The sequence below is a fragment of the Leptinotarsa decemlineata genome, unplaced genomic scaffold (genome assembly GCF_025532065.1).
Source record: "Leptinotarsa decemlineata unplaced genomic scaffold, Ldec_3_MD MMD2_tig00003736_RagTag_RagTag, whole genome shotgun sequence".
Classification (NCBI taxonomy): Eukaryota; Metazoa; Arthropoda; class Insecta; order Coleoptera; family Chrysomelidae; genus Leptinotarsa; species Leptinotarsa decemlineata.
The window spans coordinates 5,300,950-5,323,473 of NW_027412593.1; the positions used below are offsets into that span (position 1 = coordinate 5,300,950).

A 22,524-nucleotide genomic window follows, 5' to 3' on the forward strand; every position below is an offset into this window, starting at 1 on the left:
AAAACTAGAGAAACATACTGGGGATTGTCAGAGAATCAATGAAACAGCCATCAAGATGCCTGAGGAGGGTAAAAACATTCTCAAGTTCAAAAATCATAAAAATAAAGGAAGGGCCCCTTTCGTCGTATACGCCGACTCAGAATCTGTTTTGAAGCCTATTGATGATCCTAAAAAACCTCAACATCATATTCGGGCAGCAGTGGGTTACTACTTAAAGTGCTCATACGATGACACTCTTTCCTTCTATAGGGCATATCGTAGAGAGGATTGTATGCAATGGTTCGCTGATGACATGGGTCAACTAGCTGAAGATATGGCTACAGTGTTTTGGTGTCCATACGATATCGATATGACTGTAAAGCAAGAAGTTGAATTTCAAGGGGCTACACACTGCCACATCTGCGAAAAGCTCTTCACTTCTGAAGACAAGAAAGTACGCGATCATAATCATCTCATACCATGTGATAACTATCGTGGCCCCGCGAACGAAGGATGTAATATAAACTACAAAGATAGCCATGTAGTTCCCGTAGTCTCCCACAATTTGAGTGGCTATGATACACATTTCATCATCATAGATATTGCATCTAAACTGAGGGGTACGATTGACCTGCTTCCCATTACGGAAGAAAAGTACATATCCTTCACCAAACATGTGGATGATACTTCAGTGCAGTTTCGATTCTTTCCGCTTTATGAATTCATGTCTGCATATGTTAGCATCATACTTGACACAGTTTCCTAATGTTGAGGTTCAGTTCTCTGAGTTACCCGAAGACTTGGTTGCATTACTTACTGAGAAGGGAGTCATGCCCTACGATCATATTGATTCTTTCGATAGATTCGATGAAGCTTGCTTGCCCCCTATTGATGCCTTCTAGAACAAATTAGAAGATAAGCCCTGCCCCCGCAGACTATATCAACGAGCCCAGGATGTGTGGAAGAGTTTCAATTGTCAGACTTTGGGTCAATATATGGATTTATATATGAAAACAGATATCCTCCTCCTTGCTGACGTATTCGAACAATTTCGTGCAAGCTGCCTCAGAACTCATAATCTGGATCCTGCCCATTACTATACGCTACCAGGCCTTACGTGGGATGCGATGCTCAAATATACCAAAGTCGAATTGGAACTACTGACCGATCCTGACATGTTTCTATTTGTTGAACGAGGGATATTCGAGGTGGACTCAGCCAGGTTTGTTCGAAGAGAAGAGCTCATGCTAACAATAAGTATTTGAACAATTATGACGCTTCAAATCCTGACATATACCTCTTGTATTTTGACGTTAACATCCAGTATGGGTGGGCGATGTCTCAGTATTTGTCATATGAAGGGTTTAAGTGGTGCGATACCAATATTGACGTCTCATCAATACCCGATGAGAGCGACGTGGGATATATGCTTGAAGTTGATCTTGAGTATCCTGAACATCTACATGATTCGCACAAAGACTTGCCTTACTGCCCTGAACATATAAATCCAGAAACAAAAAAGCCCTCCAAATCGATAAAAGAGCTCACTAAATTGATAGCTACTCTCCAACACAGAGAAAAATATGTGATTTATTATCGCGCCCTCAAATAAGCCATTGCTTATGGTCTTATCATCACTAAAATTCATCGAGTACTTCAATTCAACCAATTACCTTGGTTGAAGTCCTATATTGATTCGAATACTCAGTTGCGGGAAAGGGCTATGAATGAGTTTGAGAAAAACCTCTTCAAACTAATGAATAATGCAGTATTCGGAAAAACGATGGAAGACATTAGAAAAAGAGTCAACTTCAAACTCGTCACCAAATGGGCTGGTCGCTACGGAGCTGAGGCCTATATTTCCAAGCCAGAATTCAAAAATTGCATGATATTCAATGAGAATTTGGTGGCAGTCGAACTGAGGAAACTGCAAGTTTATATAAATAAACCAATAAAAGCTATCTTAGACTTGGCAAAGACTACCATATACGATTTTCATAATGGCTATATGCGCCATTGATTCGAAGATAATTGTGTAATTCTCTACACCGATACAGATAGCCTGCTTTATGAAATATGCAATCAGGGTCCTTATGAAATGATATGACAAGATTGTCATAAATTCTTTGATACTTCGGATTACCCTTCCAACAATCAGTTTAATGTTCCTTTGGTGAATCAAAAGGTTCTCGGGATGATGAAAGATGAGAATAACGCAATTCCGATAACTGATTACGTAGGTCTTAGATCGAAATTGTATACAACTAGGGTATTTTTTGACGGAGGATGGTATCAATGAGAAGCGCCAGCAGTTGATATATGATGGCTACGATGAGGATGAAATTAATCAAATCATCACATGCTTGGGGGTTACCAAGAAGGCAAAGGGAGTCAAATCTTCTGTGGTGAAGAATAAACTTACTTTCGATGATTATGTGAATTGCTTATGTAGACAGCGGGTTCATGGACCGACACCCTTCAGAAAACAACTGCTCCCCTGGCTGATATCGTGAAGAGCAACAAGTGTCAGAACATGATTCTTCATAGACGGGATTGCAGATCGGTTTCGGGCTATTTGGCCTCTCGTCAGTGCAAGGTAATATCCTACCAGAGTGTCATACTTCTAACAAAGCTGAAGGAAATGACAAACAACATACCTGTTCTTGCCCCTCTGCCTGTAGACGAGATACTAATCAAATGCATATCCAAATGGCGCAAACCCATGTATAAGGAAATGAATTTCACTTATATGAAGGGTTCATACTTGAAGATTGGCCTAAAATGAAATCATCTAAAGGAGCAATTCGTTCGGGCCAATCTTTCCTTGCCTACATAGTTGGTTCATGAACTGACACCTATCAAGAAATAACTACTTTCTGGTTTCGGGTTTTATCCCTATATCAAGTATAAAACATGTGAAATCTAAAAACTAGGTTAAACAGGGTGTAACATAAGTACGTTAAAATATTCAAGTGACGTATTCCTGGGACAGTTTCAAGAAAAAAGGTTTGTATGAACTCGTGTCCGAAAATGCTTCGTTTTGGAGATACGGGGTGCTGAAATTGAATTTTTTTTGTTCGCTTTTTGAAAATAACTCTTGCAAAAAATAAGTTATTTGCACGAAATTCGATACCCTGGGTTTTTTTGATTTGTGAAATCATAATTTCGTATTAATTGTCATATAACATCTAGAGGGCGCTGCGTACACTGTCATTATTTATTTTAAATTGACCTACTTTTTTTTGACAGCAAACTTTCGGTACTTTTCATGAAAATACCTAATTTCCACACCTTTTCCAAGTAAAAAAAGGTACACGTCCTCAGCAACGATGAAGGTGATCATTTTCGAGATATTTACAATTTTCTATATCGATGCATATTAACTACTTTATAGTCAAATTTGATTTCAATAACTTTTGTCACTCTCCGAGTAGGCTATGAAAGTTTGTTTATAAAAATTGAAGTTCGCTGTCACATTTTTGACTATTAATTGACAAATTCACAGTTCGGAGTATATAAAGTGATATTTTGGTACCATGCCCGACTTTACGAATGCTGAAATGGCTGATATGGTTTTTGCATACGGCTTGGCTGACGGAAATTCAAGCGAGGCCAGACACATCTATCAGGAAAGGTATCTCCAACGAGTGACTCCTTGTGCAGCGACATTTGCGAATCTTTTCCGGCGACTTTCCGAATCTAAAAGCTTTGAAACAAATTCTGCAGTAGGACGGCCAAGGACTACAATAACTGTAGAATTGAAGGAGGCGGTTATCGAAGAAATTAGTGAACATCCAGAGACAAGTACAAGAAAAATTAGTCAAACTTTAAGTGTGAGTCACATGACAGTTTACAGAATTTTGAAAGAACAGCAATTATATCCTTATCATATTCAGCGTGTCCAGGCACTTACGCTACGTAATTTCCAACCACATATCGAATTTGCTCAATGGCTTCAAAGAAAAGTCGAACAACATCCGCAAATTTTATCGAAAATTTGATGCGAAAATCCTCTTCACAAATGAGGCTAATTTTTCAAGAACTGGTATCATGAACCATAATAACCACATCTGGGCGGAAGATAACCCACATACGATAACGCAAACTCATTTCCAAGACAGATTCTCTTTCAATGTATGGATAGGCGTAATTGGGGATTATTTGATTGGGCCCTATTTTTCCCCTTACGTTCGAATGGAGATGCTTACATACGTTTTTTGGAACACGAGCTTCCCCAACTTATGGAAGATGTCTCCGAAATCACTCTTGGTGTATGCACGATGGAGCTCCTGTTCATTTCAGTGTGATAGCAAGAAATTTTTTAGACGTAGCATATTCCCAACGATGGATAGGAGGAGGAGGTACTGAGCATTGGCTCCCAAGGTCACCGGACCCCAATCCCGTCGATGTTTTCTTTTGGGGACTCCTAAATTCACTAGTTTATGCTAGCCCCATTGAAAACTAGGAAATGTTGAGAGATCGCATCATAGCTTGCTGCGAAACGATAAGAAACACTCCGGGCATTTTTCAACGGATGAGGAATTCTTTGATGAGGAGAGCAGAAGCTTGTATTACTGTTGAGGGTCGTCATTTTGAACAGTTGTTGTAATAGTTGTTTCGTTCAATTTTTATTCGTTTATTTCCCTAATAAATAACATAGTACTTCTCCGAATTGTTTTTCTACAAACTCCGAAATGTAGCACTTTCTAATTGAATAATTAAACCTGACAATTTTTTTTGATTTGGATTGAATAAGCAGTTCGATAATGCTTAGTTTAGAAGAAGTCTGTACGAGTATACTGCGTATAAAGTTTGATAAAAATAACTGAAATTGCAAAAAAACTATAACAGAAACCTACCATGCTTTGAAAAATTTCAACAATCTGTATTTCGAAAACAAATCATTCTTCGTTAAACATTTTATAGGAAGAAATTGTTTATTTTGACGAGATCCACCACATACTTAGTTTTTGTAATGTTCTCAGCAACTTCACTTAGCGCCTTAGGAGCTAGTAATATGCATCGTTATAGAAAATTGTAAATATCTCGAAAACGATCACCTCCAGCGTTGTTGAAGACGTGTACCTTTTTTACTTGAAAAAGGTGTGGAAATTAGGTTTTTTCATGAAAAGTACCAAAAGTTTACTGTCAAAAAAGTTAGGGCAACTTGAAATAAATAATGACAGCGTACGCAGCGCCCTCTAGATGTTGCATGGAAATTAATACGAAATTATGATTTCTCACGTCAAGAAAACCTCAGGTATCGAATTTTGTGCGAATAACTTAATTTTTGCAAGAGTTATTTTCAAAAAGCGAACAAAAAAATTCAATTTCAACACCCCGTATTTCCAAAACGAAGCATGTTCGGACACAAGTTCATATAGACTTTTTTTCTTAAAATTGTCTCAGGAATACGTCACTTGTATATTTCAACGTACTTATGTTACACCCTGTAGAGGGAGTTTTTAGATAAGCCAAAGCCGGCCAAACCGGTTGGAATTTTGACGTAAGGCTCCGTGAACAGGTCTGTTTGAACAAAATATGTTCAATGCAGGAACATCTACAAGAATCATAACACAAGATGAGTAAAGATAACCTCAAAATCCTATACATATGCAATAAAGGGAAGAAAATGAATTTGTTGGAAGCCACTCCTGAATTTATGAGTTTGGCAACCCTTATAATCTTCAGTGTTGAATTTCATAGTTGGCACCCTTGTTCATTTAACTGCCTCGCCTTCTAGCTTACCTGAAAATTGCCTATATAACCTAGTTTTCAGATTTCACATGTCAGTTTTATACTTGATAATGGGCTAAAACCCGAAACCGGTCGTACAAATAAAATAACTAGTGGAAATAAGACAAAAGTGTTTATACATTTCATCAAAGTGACATTGTTAACAGTTACGAACAATTACATACCAAGAGCTCCTGAACGAAAATTGAGAGTAACAACAACAATATCTTGTTCCAGGAACAAATCAAAATTATATTCGGTAGGTTCGCCACTTTGTCCTATTCCACCATAGATATAGACCATAACTGGAAGTAGACTGGAAGTTTCTTCAAGAGGTAGCTGTAACCGAAAATAACTGAATAAGTTCAAAATCAATTACATATAAAACAACTATTATGAATATTACTGGAGTTTTTTCCCAACACCAAACCGTTATTTCAACACCTCGACACGTGTTTTGATCACCAAGTGATCATCTTCTCATACAGCGCAGCTAAATTCTACAATTTTCTCTTCAGTGTATTTAGATACTACACGTTGAGAAACTTAAAGAAAAAGACTTAGAGAGCATTTGATTGGGTGGTTCATTTTCCTCAAGCTGACCGTGGCTCATTCGTTTATGCAAAAGATTTGGTGACCGAATGATAATTATTTTTTGAACATGTAGGTTGAGTTTGAAAACAGCTTTGCTGACACTTCGCTCAATCACCTTAATAAAAATTTCATATATTCTGTATGTTCTTACTTGAGATGTTTTATCATTATTTTTTTTTACCGTAGTATGCGTTCGTCAGGCCCTATCCCCCGAAGCACCGATACATTCGGGAGGACGCGCCACCATTGGGTCCGAGAAGCATGTGCCCTGAGCAAGCGCAGTGAGTCAAGAATGGCAGCCGTCTACATCTGTCCGGCTTAGATTCCTACCTCAGTGCGGCAAGCTGGTATGATTTAAAAAATGAGAGTAGAGAGGACATCATTTCACCAAGGACTCCAATAATCAGAACAACCATCTTGACAGAGTGGTCTGGATACAGTCTGCGGAGTTCGAAGAGAAAATCTTAATATTTTATCAATTTTTCCTCCTCTTTTTGGACAATATTCTCCACGACAAGTATCATCTTGCTCTGGTGATCGAGAATGACTACATCAGACTTATTAGCTTGTATGAGCCTGAGGGTGGGGAACGAGTAGTTCCAATAAATTTGGTACTTCTCGTTTCCCACAACGGATTCAATATCCCCCGGAGCGTATATAGGGCACCACATTATTATTATTATTGAAATGTTCAGCTATTCACTTCGATTTTATCTGTTTTATCAGAGATTTCAAATCATATTAGAATCATATCAGACAACGGAAGCCCAAATTGATAAAATTCACAAATGAGTATTTTTTATTCATTTTGCAAATGGTGGTACCTAATACTCAGTATCATCTGTAATATTGAGAATGTTTCATAAATACAGTTTTCAGTTCTTACCTTTGGATTTTTTATTGATAACATGGAATCCCACGAAAACAGCTCCTGAACTGTGTCCAGCTAAAGTGACTTTTGAGGGATCACCTTCAAAATAATTTATGTTGCTCTGAATGCATTTCATTGCCAAATTTTGATCTATCAAGGCTATATTGTCCAGACCATCACTGTCAACGGCGAGCACTATAGGTCGATAATTACCAACTTCTTTTGGCCTGAATTGAATGATCTGGACACCAACGACATGTGATTTTAACAAGACGGCGCTACGTGCCACACAACTTATGCCACATTGTATATTCTCCACGAGCGATTCGAGGGCATACACACAAAAAAAAGTTCTCATATTGAGAAAAGTCATTTGTTTGAAAATTCAAGTAAATTTCTCTTTTGAATTGAGCATATGAATTATGAAAGTATGAATTATTCAACTTGATTTTGACGCTTTTGTTCATTCAAAGAAACATAATATTTTGATTCAATACTCTATTTCTTGAAACAAATATATGAATTTGCGTTGTTTTGAATGAAAAAACATTATTTCTTCAGGTTGACAATACTATTTGTTTGAATTAGAAAAAGGTGATTTTTTGATTCAACAATTATGTTTTTTCGATTCAAGAATAATCATATGCCTTTGCTTCAAATGAAGAAATAGTTTCTTCAAGTTGATATTATTAATTTTTTCGAATGAATAATCCCAATATCATGATTCTTTTACCTCTTTTTCCTCGAAACGAGAACATGAAAATGCATCGTTTTGAAAAAAAAAAGAGATGGTTTCTTAAGGTTTATGTTGACAATTTTTCGAATTGATAAACATAATATTTCGAGAGAATACTTTCTCTCCTTCATATAGAAATAAGTCAAATATGTATTTCTTTTAATCAAAAAATATGCCATTGAATGTTGTTTTGCAATTCTGTTTTATGGGTACAAGACAAAAATCCTGCCAAAAAAATCTTTCGAAAAATTATTTTTTTATTGATCATGAACAAAAAATAATGTTCAAATAGGATAGTATTTTTATTCATTGATTTCAAGAATTGAGAAGCAGGGTTGTAACACTTTCATAACTTCTCACCGCTGTATCTGGGTGGTAACCGAATCAAAAATTCTCAGTTTGTGCAAGCACACTCAGAAATTTGATCATCATTATCATTCTCACATCATAAGTAACCAATGAACTTGAAATATATATAATAAGGTAAAGAGGTGCAATCGAGTGCAATTCAGATTGTTGATTGATCTCTGTGGTCGCTTCCTTCTCAGTCATTAAGATAATGTTCGATATCACATTTAAAGAAACTTCTTGAAAACATATTTTTCAGTGGCAGGGTGTGGCAATTGTGTTTGAAACATTGGCAAGTAACTCTCTGAATTTTTGATTAATAGCGTTGACTTTTTCACATTCATTTTCGAAGTGAAACTTTATTGTAGTAAGTAAATCACTATAACCATTTGGCAATATCATTTTCTCATTTTAATAATGCTGATTTCTTGAGAATTAGTAGCTAGGCGATGATGCCACAATGACCGGTTTATTTTGATACATTCACAGGAAAGGCAAAAAGGCCAAGTTGAAAAAAAAAAGGTTGACTGAAGGGTGTCGGTACCTTATGTTACAATCTGCTCTATACATTGGGAAACAAGAATAAGCAGCTAGATCTGTAATATATATGAATAATATTTTTTAGTACCCAATACTTATACCTAATAGGTATTGGTGAGATAGCGGACAAAAATTCTTTCGAATTAATTTGATGTGTACTTGAAATGGTTATTTCGACAAACTTCAAGGTGTACCAAATCTCAACAAAACTGCAGTAACGCATAAAAAAGCACATGATATTATTTCGAAATTTACGCAATTGGGAATTCAAATTAAGATGATGGCAGCGCCAGAGATTGAACCTATGAGGTACCTACAGTTAAGTATTTTGAATGACAAGTTATTGTTGTAGTTTTATTCATATTCAAGGTATTTTATTCCTCTTCTGAATTTGCAGTTATATCAAAATATTTGTATTTCTTCAAACCAATTTAATTGGAAGCTAATTCATCAAATTCCTACAATGAATTCAACTATAGGGAATTATTCAAATCATGATATACACATTTGGCAATGGCAACAACAATATAAAAGAAACTCTCAGGGATAACTTCATATTAATAATTCAGCTATCAGAGGACGTATAACTTCTCTTGAATTTCCAATAGGCTCGCGGTGAAAAATACACTTGGCAACGACTGGACATACGTCCAGTCCTGCCACGCCACAGTTCCAAATCCAGTCTAGACTTAAGACACATTGAGGCATTAGGCGGACGCCGCCACTGTTAGAGCCGGTTTTCTGTTTTTTGCTGTGTCGCTCCTAATCGCCACTATATTACCTACTGAATGAACTGAGTAAATTGTGTTGTGTTATGAAAATGTCAACATGGATATCCAACAACTCCTGAATTTGTGGAAGGCTGATGATGAAATCATATCAAAATTCCTCGGTAAGTACCTATCACAAGATAGGTGATAGGTGATATGAAAATATCTCGGAAGATATTATATTTTCGAGATATTGTAGTTATGAGTTTAAAAGTTTATCTTTCCCTTTTTAAAAATTTTATTTCTTCATTCCCCTACATTTATTTCTCCAAATTTCAGGAATTTGCAACTCATTTTCAGGATGCATTTTGTGCTCTGAGATTGTGAGATGATGTGGCAGTGTTATTTTTCTGAAAATTTTTCTGGAAGTATCTTAAGGGATTCTTTATTTCATGCAGAAATCCATACTTATGTTTTCCGACTTTTAAAATCAAAAAATCACACAGGAATTCGGCTTTTCATTATTTTACAGTAGAAGTTGACTTTATACGATTTCAGGATTAGTTTACATGATTACTGATGACGGAACTACTATATGCAATGAAAAATATAATCTACTAGGTCATGAACAAGTAGACTTCAAGAACCTCCTTTGCAGTTGATGTTCGAGATGAATCAAATACGCAGTAGTTTTAGATTTTTTCGATGGATACGGAGGACAAAATATTTCCCAATAATTCACAAACTAGCTTGAGATGCACATATTTCAAGAAGACCAATATTTTCAGAAAAATCAATAATCTACTCGATTATTGAAGCTTACTCATATTTCACATAACTGTCACTTATTAATACTATATTATTTCAGATAACAATGTAACAGTTGAGGATTTACCTTTCCTTACTGAGGAATATTTAAAAGAATTAGTTCCTCTCATAGGGCAGCGCATTATGATTAAAAAAGGTACATGACTACATTGTTTCTCAAGTAAGTTGAATTCGGGTTTGAAGTATTATGATGTGAAAGTGGTTTTTTTCTTTCAGAAAGAAAGTATATCGGAAAATATAATCAATACAAGTCCTAAACCTCACGAGTGGATCCAAATTATCAATGAATTCAGTGATATCCAGACGCCAAGCACTAGCCATTGGACGATTGGTGGATAAATGCAGAAACATTATATATAAAATTCCACTGAAAATATTCCCGAAAAAGAAACGACAGATACAGTTGAAGATGAGTTCCTCAAAATAGTAGGTACTTATACTTGATATTATCATTATCTATTAATATTGTGTATGCTTTTTACCTTATCCAGCAGAACTTCGAGATGACCAAAACTTCGTATGGCTATTACATAATTCAGATCCACAGACCATCGTGAAAAACAAATGAATTCTGATGCTGTATAATAAAAGAAGAGAGCAAAAGTGTGAGTCAGCTGCAGAAATCTTGTTTCCCAAGATTAACGCTATGATTCTAGCTCTGAAAATGTATTTCTCCACCTGAGAAAACAATGAAAATGTGAAATTCAAAGTGAAAAATAGATTTTACCCAAGCAATTTGGATTCATTTCAAATCAAGAATATGAAATTATTCTTTGAAAGTGAGAAATGTTTGATTGAAGCTACTGGTTTTTCTGATCAAGTAAATGAATATTTTTACTGCGAGAAATGTTTTTCATAGAAAGAATGAATGGAAGTCTCATTGAGAGTATCTTATGGAATCAGATTGGGAATATATGATTTCATCTCATATTTTCATCCAAACAAATGATTTTGTTGAGGAGAGAATGAAAAAGTTTCACTATGAAAAATTCATAGATTCAGATCAGTAATATAATTCTTTCCATTCAAAGTAATCAATATTCATCACAAACTTGGAGTGAATGAATGCAATTCTCATTGTGAGTAATTCATGATTTCAGATCAAAAAAATGATGTTATATAATTGAATACATTGATTTTAAACTCAAAACCATACTCATGTTGAAGTGAATGTATCAATTTCTCAAAATGAAAAAAAATAAAATTTTTGAAATGAACAAATCGTCTCTTTCCTTATATACAAACAAATCATTTTCTTGAGTCAATGCAGTCATGCTTGATTCAAGATAATTTTTTTTGTGTGAATAGTCATCTCACGTGGTTCCAAAGACAAAAGTGACCCACTATCGGCAGAAGTAGTTTATCGAATACCGTGCACTTGTGGGAAGGTATACATCGGATTCATCAAAACATCCATGGAAATAAGTCTGACTGAGCCTGAAAAAAACTGCAGACTAGGCCAAACGGACAATCAGCTGTGGCAAAACATGCACTAAGTGAAGGAAACCACAGGATTCTGTTTGAAAATCGGAACTCATTGCCCACGACCAGTGATACCATAGCCGACTGGTACGGGAGGCAATAAAAATCCACAAGCACACGGATAATTTCAACAGAAAAGAAAAAGCTCTGAACCTCAATCGAATATGGAACTCTATTTTAAGAAGTTAAAGAATAGCAAACAGCATGACGGAAGGTAAAAATGGGTCAACGAATACCTGTACCAGGTACAGGTATTATCATTCCAGACTGAATGAATCAACATAAACATGCTTCACGTAATTTACCTATGCCAGGTACAACTATAAGCACACCAAACTACCTGAGGAGTCAAATACGCTTTACGCAGCCGTAATATCCAGTCAACGGATATATTAACTCAGGATGTATAAACCTCTGAGGAAGCTAGTAATTTGAGACAACCTAACAATAACTTCAAATACGTGATTCTACTGTATTTTATGTGCATCTAAAATATTTGTAATGAACTGGATTATATGGTAATTGAAGGAAAGTTATAAAGTTTCCTAATATTTGGGTTATTTGTGTGAATTATGTGAAAAATACAAATCTCTGTATATACCTGTATCATAATATAATTGTACAAATCCACTCTTACAAAGTTTCTACAATATTCTAAATAAATTTGAGATGAATAACACAACATTGAAGGAAATTTGAGAAATTTTGTATTTTTGAGTTATTCGTGGCAATAATGTGAGAAATACGTGATTCTACTCCAGTCTATGTGTTTCTACAATTTTTGTAACGAATTGGTGTAGAATATTAGAGAACTAAAGGAAATTTGGGATATTCCGTTTTATTTGAGTTATTGAAGATAATAAGTGGAATTTCGTGATATTTGTATGTCAGTTGAATATCTCAAAGACAGGGTGAACGGTAGGACAGTCTAACCCTATTCTTTAGATTCGCTTCAACTCCCAATACTTCACAAGGATTTACGTTTTTCTCAATATCTCGCAAATCTTGTTCAGGATCTGGTCTATCTGTAACATAAGCAGCCATAAATTCACTGTCCGTATATTAAATTGATACATTCCGGAAACCTGGAATCCAGCTGTAGTCATCCAAGAATCACAAGCACTATTGACACACTTCTTTAACAGTCCATACACACTGCGATCCAGAGGTTGGAGCTAATGTCTACAATGAGGCGAAAAGGATAACACTGTTACGCCGTAATCTTTGCAGATGTTTAGTGCTTCGGAAGATAAATGCGAATCGTGGTTGTCTATCAAAAGCACGAGAGGGTTTTCTTTAGACGCCTTGGAGTATTGAATAAAATACTGGATATATTGTATAAAATGAACTTCTTTCATCCAGCTTGATAGATGGGTACTTCCATCGATTCCAGGCGAGGCATCTTTGAGAAAATGGGGCTTGAAATGAACACGAGGAAATATGAAGAAACGTGGCACAGCATTTCCAGCAGCAGAAACAGCACATGCCAAAGTTACAAGTGTACCGCGTTCTGCCGAAGTAACTCTTCCCACTTGTTTGACACCACGTCTACCCACAATTTGGTCAGATCTCTTAACTGTAGTAATCCCTGTTTCGTCCATATTCCACAATTTGGTCAGGTCTCTTAACTGTAGTAATATTCGTCCATATTCCAGATGTCCACAGGACTAAAGTTATACCTTCTAAAAACCATTTCTAGATTGCTGAAAAATCTGTCTACATTTGTTTTATTGAAGCTCGTGGCTCTAGACGAACTGGTAGCTTAAGGTGTCCTTATAGCCAATCCAGCATTTTGCTTTGAAAATGATGTAAACCAGTCGCATCCTGCCATCTCATTTTTCTTCCAGCTATTTGGAACCGTCAGGTGCAAAGAAGTTGCATATAAATAAGCTAATCTTTTCACTTCTTTGGGCGTATGACCGTAGTAAATATCGGCAGCTTCTTTATGTAATCTGTGAGATTGGACTCTTGAAGCTCGGTGAAAATCTAAAATAAAAAATTTTACTAGAAACTAGATCATCAAGTATATTTTTTAAAAAACATACCTGTCTATTTTTAAAGTATCCAACAACAGTTAAAGGCATTTCTCTTTCTGATTGCAGTTCCTCTAGTGTAAACTGGAAGCAATATCTTTTTAATGTGTTGAATGGGATTTCGTCAATGGCAGCTGATCTTAGAGATTGCCGTTCCAATTTTACGGCTCTGACCGCCCTTAGCATAATATTTGGGAGTGTTGTTTGCCTCTTTCCGATTTTCTTTTGAAAGTACGCTCTTAAATGAAGGTTTCCTAAAAAAAGCCAGCTTGTAGCAAAACAAAAAAAAAACGTAAATCTAGCCTCCGGAGTTGCTTGGTACACTGTACCAACCAGCTCCTTGCAGTTTGTACTAACCATCCCTAATGCATTTTTTTACGTTAGAAATGTCAAAACTAAATGTTAAAACATTATAAATCAAAGTTTTATATTTGGTAAGTATTGACAAACGTGCAAATTTTCTCAATATAAATACTCTGTTGTTATCGAAAAAGCAATAAAACTGATATTATAAATATTTCCAACTCATAAATATTTACTTACGGGTGACAAAACCACGTGCACCAAGTGAAACTAAAAAAAAACGCCCACACATCAACGATAACTGTCTTCAACTGGCGCATATTCAAACACCTTCCGATAGATGCGAGCAACGCTGGTGTTAACCGAACGGATTTCGAAATTTTACGAATGTACCAACCAACCGCTGTGCCCAACAAACCCCGGTCTCCCCTACACTTTGAAAAAGATGCAAATTCAAGATGGCCGCAGCTACAAAATGACGGATTACATATTTTTCACAATTACCTCAAAATGGATATCAAATGACAAGGCTTGACTAGTAGAATAGTAGTACACACATGCAAATTCAAGATGACCACAACTACAAAATGTGGGATTACATATGAAAATATGTAGTTGTAGAAACAACTACCTCAATATGAGTATCTATCAAATGACAGGACTTCAATAGAATGAGAAGAAATGAGTAATGGAAATAAAAACTAAAAACTTGAAAATGAAATAAGTAAATAAAAATTATAATGTTGAACGGTTTCATTGAAAACAAAGATAATAATGTTGTAGATGTGTTGAAAACACAGTCCTAGGTAACAGTCATCACGCCACTCTCCCCAGCAATCTACGGTATAGATCAGATAAAAAAATAATAAAATCGTTGAGCGTAGTATTTACATATTTACTCAGGTTACGTTACGCCCAGCGATTTTATTATTTTTGTATCTGATCAATACCATTGATTGCTGAGAACCTTCTGAATTATTTTAGTTTTTAGTACATTATCTACATCATTATTATCTTTTTTTTCAATAGAACCGTCAACAATAAAAATGTTTTTTTAGAAATTATTTTAGTGAAAAAAATACCCTTTCCAACCTTGATAGTCAAGAGCATACCAGCTCGCAAGTCGGCAGCAAACTTTTGGTCGTCGAAAGGGCAGGATTATGTCACTCTCAGTTCATGTAGTACAAGATAATATAGTACAATGGGTCAAATATTTCTCACCACACACCCTTTTTATTCAAATGCACCACTTACTTTGGGAGTGAAAACGTTCAAATATAGACAGTCTTCATTTTCCCTCGGATCTGGTGTTTGGTCATCCAATGGCGGTTTTTTCTGATAACAAACTTTTGTATTTTTGGTCGTATCTAAAATACCACTCCAGGGTTCTGGTTGAATGGCTTCCTAAAATAATCAAGTGGTAAAAACTAAAACTTCTTACGTTACTTCTCACCTGAAATCTGAGTTCTCCAACGGGAGGAGCAGCATAAGGAATTTCTTGAAACGCATAATATGATTTTCCATTTTCTGTTTTGAGCGGATGTCCACGAATTTGTCCGGTATGTATTTTCAATACTGGATTACTCTATAACAATCATGACTATATACACTCTCGACCTTTTAATGGGGCCAGATATCAAAAATCGGACAAAATTTATAGGTAAATGAATCATTTTCAACACTTTTTTATGAAGTAGCTGATAGTGTGACGTCAGTTACCGCAGAAAGGGCAGCTGTCGTCACACAATTTTCTTTTTCAAAGAGGAAGGGGAATCATGTGATCTTCCAAAATATGAAATAGCAAAGATGATAATTCGTACCTTTGCAACTATAAGAGGATTGAAACAGCTACTAAGTTGGTTATTATAGTCTACACAAAGTTTCTGATGTGTGAGAGAAAAACATTGTTAACGTAAATGAATCATATACAGAATAAAATTGAACCAAAGTATTTCACAAAAAAATCTAAAGAAATGAACTTCAAACAATCAAGCCAGTCTCGAATATACCTACACAGTAGATTCAATGGACTGGCTTGAACGTTCAAAGTTATTTAGATTTGTTTACTGCCAGTCTTCAAGCATAGCCCACTGACTAATAAGAAAATTTCACAAAAAGGCGAATTTTTGTTTTCATTTTGATATAGGATTTTTCAGTGGGCTAAAAAGTTCGTAGGCTAACATTATTATTCAATATAATTCAATATATATGAATCCTTTGATACCATTTTTATAGTACGATTTGTCTTCAGCCTCGAAATAGGCCTTAGTTTTGACGATTACCCCTTCATTGGCGTCAAAAATTTTCTCAGCGAGTATTCTCTCAAGGTTTGAAAACAGGAAAAAGTCGCTGAGGGGCAAATCTGAAGAAAACGGTGGATGCGTGAGCTATTTGAAGCCCATTCATTGATTTGAGATACGGTGCATTATTTTGATGAAACAGTAAATTTTTTTCCTTGTCAGTATCATTATATTTTTTGTCAATGAATATCATACCATGATCATCACAGAATATGGACACCATAACCTTGCCAGCCGACAGTTACGATTTTGCATGCTTTGGAGTCAGTTGACCGCGTGCAGTCCACTCAGATGACGGTCATTTTGATTCTGGAGTGAATTGATGGAGCCATATTTTATTCATTGTCACATATCGACACATGAATTATAATTTTTTATGATGAAACAGTTTAGAACTTTGCTCGGAATCGTCAATTCGTTGTTGTTTGTGGTTGGTTGTGAACTCAGGTGGCATCCACTTCGAACAGAGCTTCCGCATACCCAAATATTCATGCATGATTGTTACGTTTCTCCTCGTGGGTTCAACAATAATTGATTACACTGAACAATAATCAAACTCTACTTTATTTCACTTTCATCATAACAAAACACTTTAATTCAAACTTCAACTATTATTCAAGTGTCTATCGCCTTATTAGATCGCTCCGCACTGTGACTACCACTTGACTGTGTTAATAGGCAAGTGGAGGGCACTTATATTTGTCAATCGAAGGCGCTGGAAAATTCTTCGGAATTCTATTGAAGAGGCGCAAACATCGAACAGTCGCGAAACATCGGGAGCATTATTCTCGATGCAACGCCATGTCTGGAACGGCCGTCGAGTTACGCGTGATCTTGGTCACATCACAATTGAATTATGGCTACCAGCGGCGAACGGCGTTACTTTCTGCAGGGCATGATTTACAACAATATGTTCAATACGTTCCTTTGATATCTTTAGAGCCTCAGTTATCTAGATCAACCTTACTTCGCGGTCATCCAAAATTATTTTCTGGACTTTGTTGATGTTTTCATCGGTAACAGCCTCTTTGGTGCATATACTGCGTGCATTGTTCTCATTTCTCATTCCACCCAGTTTAGACTTACCACTTCTCAACGGTTGATTTTCCTGTTGCAAGGTCCGAATAATGTTGCTTCACTGCTACACTGCTACAATTTAATAGACAGCTGTCAAATTTGAACACGTGTCTTTTGAAGATTAGGCCTAACTAAAAATCATAGCGCCATCTGCATGGTGGTCTATCAACTTTTCAGACTATCTATACTACATGGGCTGAAAAGTCTCGAGCCTAACACATATATGGCATTCACCGCTTTTTCAGTTAGTACTAACCTTCAAAAGAAATCTGTTGAAACTTCATGATATTCTACCCATAAGTTTGTTAGTTATTGTGCTAAGAGTAACACTACTTTTGTTATTTTTAAAACAATGGATCAAAAATAATATCGTTTTTCAATTTTACACTGCTTCTTGATGGAAGAAAATACCGCTCAAGCTAAGCAATGCCTTGAAAAGTGTTATAAGGACTCCGCTCTATCAGAAACAACAATTAAACGTTTGTTTGCTGACTTCAAACGTGGTCGTAGAGACACTGATGTTGCAGAACGCAGTGGACGTTCAAATGAGGCAGTAACATCAGAAAATATGAAAAAAGTCCACAAAATCGTTTTGAATGATCAAAAAGTGGAGTTACGTGAGTTAGCTGACATTGTGAAGATATCAAAAAATCGTGTTGACTTTATACTGCATGAGAATTTGACTATGAGAAAGCTCTGTTCAAAGTGGGTGCCGCGCGAGCTGTTGACCAAAAACAAGAACGCCTTGATGATTTTGAGCAGTGTTGGCCATGTTCAAACATCACAAACAGGAATTTTTGCATCGATATGTGACAATGGATGAAACATGGATCCATCACCTCACTCCGGAATCAAAACGATAGTTATCTGAGTGGAGAGTAACTGGTGAACTTATTCCAAAGCATCCGAAAGCACAAAAATTGACTGAAAAGGTTATGGCTTCGGTATTTTGGGATGTGCGTGGTGTAATCTCCATCGAATATCTTGAAAAGGAAAATACCATCAACAGCGGAGCGTTTGGAAGCCAAATTTGCCAAGAGACGGCCACATATGGCGAAGGAAAAATTATGATCCATCAAGCGACTTCTGGAGGTTCGCAGACCCCAAAACAAATGCTAATCGGTAAAAAATTATGCTAGATTGAAGAGATTATTGCTTGAACAAAATAGACCTTCTATTTTGAGGCAGAAGATAAATCGTTCTACAAAAGTGGTATTGAAATGTTAGAGCGGCGCTGGAAAATTTGAGTCGCTCTTGATGGAGATTACGTTGATTAATGAAGCCAATTTTGAAGAAAAAATAATGCGTTTTCTTTCTCAGGCCCTGGATTTTTCAGCCCATGTGTTATCTAGATAAGAATCCAAATCATATTACCCTAGTAACATAGAGTATTGTGTAAACTTGACAGCTTCCACTCTTGATGCTGAGAATACGCTTCATTTCATACCGATTGAATTTTCAAAAATGGTTCGTACCAGATCTTTACAGGAAAAAACAGAAGCAATACTCGTTTACCCCGAGACTGGCCGTTATTTGTATGAGGCAGAAAGGTTGTTCAATGGAAGATTTCCTAATAATCCGATAATTGGTTGGGAAACTTCAAACAAATGGAAGTGTAGCTAGAGCTAGATGAGCTGGAAAACTATCTATTTTTGGACGAGAAACAGGGATGAATAGTTGCGACTGTAGTTCATGAATAACCAGTAATTCATGACAACAGTTGCTAGTAAAAATGATTTCTCAAAACCACCGTCAAGAAATACCTCAGAAAATGTATGTTTCACCCCTATGAATTGGAGATATTACATGAATCAAAAAAGATAACTCTGACAAAAGAATGTAGTTTTGTGAGTTAATGTCGGAACGTATCATAGCAAATCGAAACTGCATAAATAGTGAATTTCATTAGTTCGGACTTCCATTGTCTGATATATAAAATGATTTGAAATCCCTGAAAGAATTAAAAATGAATAGCTGAAAATAACAATTGTATTAGGCAAAAAACCTGAAATGAAATAATAGTGCAATGAAATACTAGTAAAATTAGAACAATTGAACAAAAAATAAAAAGTTGAGAGATTCCAATACAAGTTACTTCAGAACGTTTCGATTGTTAGTATTTACAATCATTTTCGGGTGATGACTGGACTAATTCCTCCGAGATATGACTATATATGGGTCATTCGAGTACTTTCAGTTATCTCAGCTTTCCTTTTTCCGCTTCACTGGTTTAGTGGGAGATGACCGTTTGGCGGGAGTTGGCCATTTTTCGCTTGATTATGGGTTTCCATATGTTGCGTATCTTTACGCTAGCTTGGCTGAATACATTGTTAGACAACATGTCTGCGGCTTCTTTGAATTTCCTCCTAAGCCAATGTTCCTCTTTGTGTATGATCTCAGCTTGGGACCACTCGATGTTATTTTGATGGTTCCAAATATGCTCTGCTATTCCTGATTTGTTGGTTTCCCCTCGCTGTGTGTGTTTCTTGTGCTCGGCAATGCGAACATACAATGACCTCTTAGTTTCACCCATATAGGAATTTCCGCACTCACAGGATATCCGGTTAATGCAATTCTTGGAATTGCAGTCCGCGTTTGGTGGCCTGGTTTTCGTGAGGCTGCTACGGATAGTGTTTCCGGATCTGAAACACGTTCTGATGTTGTACTTGGAATGAATTCTTCTTATCTTTCCGATAATCCTCTGATGTAGAGAAGTGCAAGCACTGGTTTTGACGGCTTCTCTTCCTTACGAGGCTCCTGCTGTCTTTTAGACAAAGTCTGTTTCACCATCGCTTTTACCATTCCGTTGAAGATCATTTTTGATGATGTCCAGTTCCATTTCCAGACCTTTTTTCGTATTACAGAGCCCGAAAGCACGGTCTAATAGAGTCTTGAAGATTCCTTTGTTATTCGATTGATGGTGACTGGATCCGTGGTTTAGAACCTCTTCGATCTTCTGTTCTTCAGAAGGGATAATGCACGGAGATCATTCGGGACCCTATACTACAATAATTGAAAGGAAGTTGTACCAGATTTTGAAAAAACCTACCTACGGGTACTCAAAACTCCCCATAATACGACTATCACAAGGAAAAACATCGTCTTTTGTGAAGAATTCAAAGCATTTTTTCGAACTACTGAGGGTAATTGGAGTCACACAGAAAGATCAACTGATTATTTTCGCCGTGGAAAGCCTTTACACCAACGTTCTGGTCGAAGAAGCACTCCAAATCATACAGAGGAAGCTATCCTGAAAGATGGAACGAATCTACCTATAGAAGTAATTATGGAATTACTAGGATGCTGTGTACGAAACTGTCATTTCGAACTGTAGGACGAATTCTTTACACAAGATGAGGGACTGCCAATGGGATTGCCACTTTCACCTGCCATAGCCAATATATATATATGGAGTGGTTTGAAACTCTGGCAATTGAAGAAGCCCACAAGAAACCTCGTGTCTGGTTGAGATACGTTGACGACACCTTCATAATATGGGAACATGGGAATAGTGAACTAGACGTCTTCCTGAAACACATTAACAGCGTAAGATTTCACAATGGAGAAGGAAGTCCACAACGAACTTTTAGACGTATTGGTGAAGAGGACCGACACCAAGTGGGAAATATCTGTATACCGAAAACTCACTCACACGGGACAGTATCTGAACAACGGATCCAACGACCATCAATCGACTAAAAGAGGAATCATCAAGAATCTATTAGACCGTGCTTTCGGGCTCTGTAATACGAAGGAAGGTCTCGAGAATGAACTAGACATCATCAAAAATGATCTGCCACGGAATGGCTACTCCAAAGCGATGTTAGAACAGAGGAGGATTTTCGGAGAGGATAAGAAGAATTGGTTTCAAGTACAATATCAGAACGTGCTTCAGATCCGGAAATACTATCCGTAGCAGCCTCACGAAAACCAGGCCACCAAACGCGGACTGCGATTCCAAGAATTGCATTTACCGGATACCCTGTGAGTGCGTCAAATCCTATATCAGTGTAACTAAGAGGCTATTGAATGTTCGCATTTTCGAGCAGAAGAAATACACACGGCGAGGGGAAACCCGCAAATCAGGAATAGCAGAGCATGTTTGGACCCATCATCATAACATCAAGTGGTCCCAAGCTGAGATCATACACTAAAAGAAACATTGGTTTAGGAGGAAATTCAAAGAAGCCGGATACATGTTGTCCAACAATGTATTCAGACAAGCTAGCGTAGAGAGACGCAACATATGGAAACACATAATCAAACGAAAAATGGCCAACTCCCGCCAAACGGTCATCTCCCACTAAACCAGTGAAGCGGCAAAAGGAAAGCGGAGATAAATGAAAGTACTCTCGAAGGAATTATCCAGTCATCACATGAAGATGATTTTGGATACTAACAATCGAAACGTCGTGAAGTAACTTGGCTTGGAATCTTTTCTTTCATTTTTATTTGTATTTTATATCACTATTATTTCATTTCGGATTTTTTGATTAATATAATCAATATTTTCAGCTATTCATTTTTGATTATTATTTTTAGTTCTTTCAGGGATTTTAAATCATTTCATACAATATCAGACAATGGAGGTCGGAACTAATGGAATTCATCCTGAAATATTTTCAGTCACCTTCATGCATAAATAGTATTCGTTTTCTAGTGTACTTCGCTGAAATCAATTGTGTTCAAGACGAAAATGTATATTTTTGGTGCCCTTGCTACGGTGAACATACGCTATAAAATCAATACCAAGAGCACTAAAAGTGTGCATTTTCGTCTCAGGCTGAGGCCGCACTACGGTTTTTTCTCGCAAGTGGTAAACCGTATAACCGCAAAACCGCCCGAGACGCACACAATACCGTTAAAAACCGCGAATTTGGACTCAATTTTCAGTTTGTACATGAATCTCAAGAGACTGTATGTGTTGTTGCTCTGATACTAAGATGCAGAAAGAGAAAACGTCATCAAAAATTTCGCAAGTATTGGG

General features: G+C 36.6%; 1 protein-coding gene across 3 annotated transcripts in view; it reads right to left on the reverse strand.

The window, feature by feature from the left end:
* Positions 1-22,524, reverse strand: part of LOC111508891 (esterase E4) — a 76,323-nt gene that overhangs the window by 44,737 nt on the left and 9,062 nt on the right. For 2 of the 3 annotated variants that reach the window (XM_074178342.1, XM_074178343.1), the window contains exons 2-4: positions 15,614-15,745; positions 15,415-15,564; positions 5,901-6,054 (exon numbers count right to left, since the gene is read on the reverse strand). In XM_074178342.1, the coding sequence (XP_074034443.1) occupies positions 5,901-6,054; positions 15,415-15,564; positions 15,614-15,745 (436 nt within the window). The remainder of the gene's footprint in view (positions 1-5,900; positions 6,055-15,414; positions 15,565-15,613; positions 15,746-22,524) is intronic. The other variant, XM_074178344.1, reaches the window with a different exon arrangement.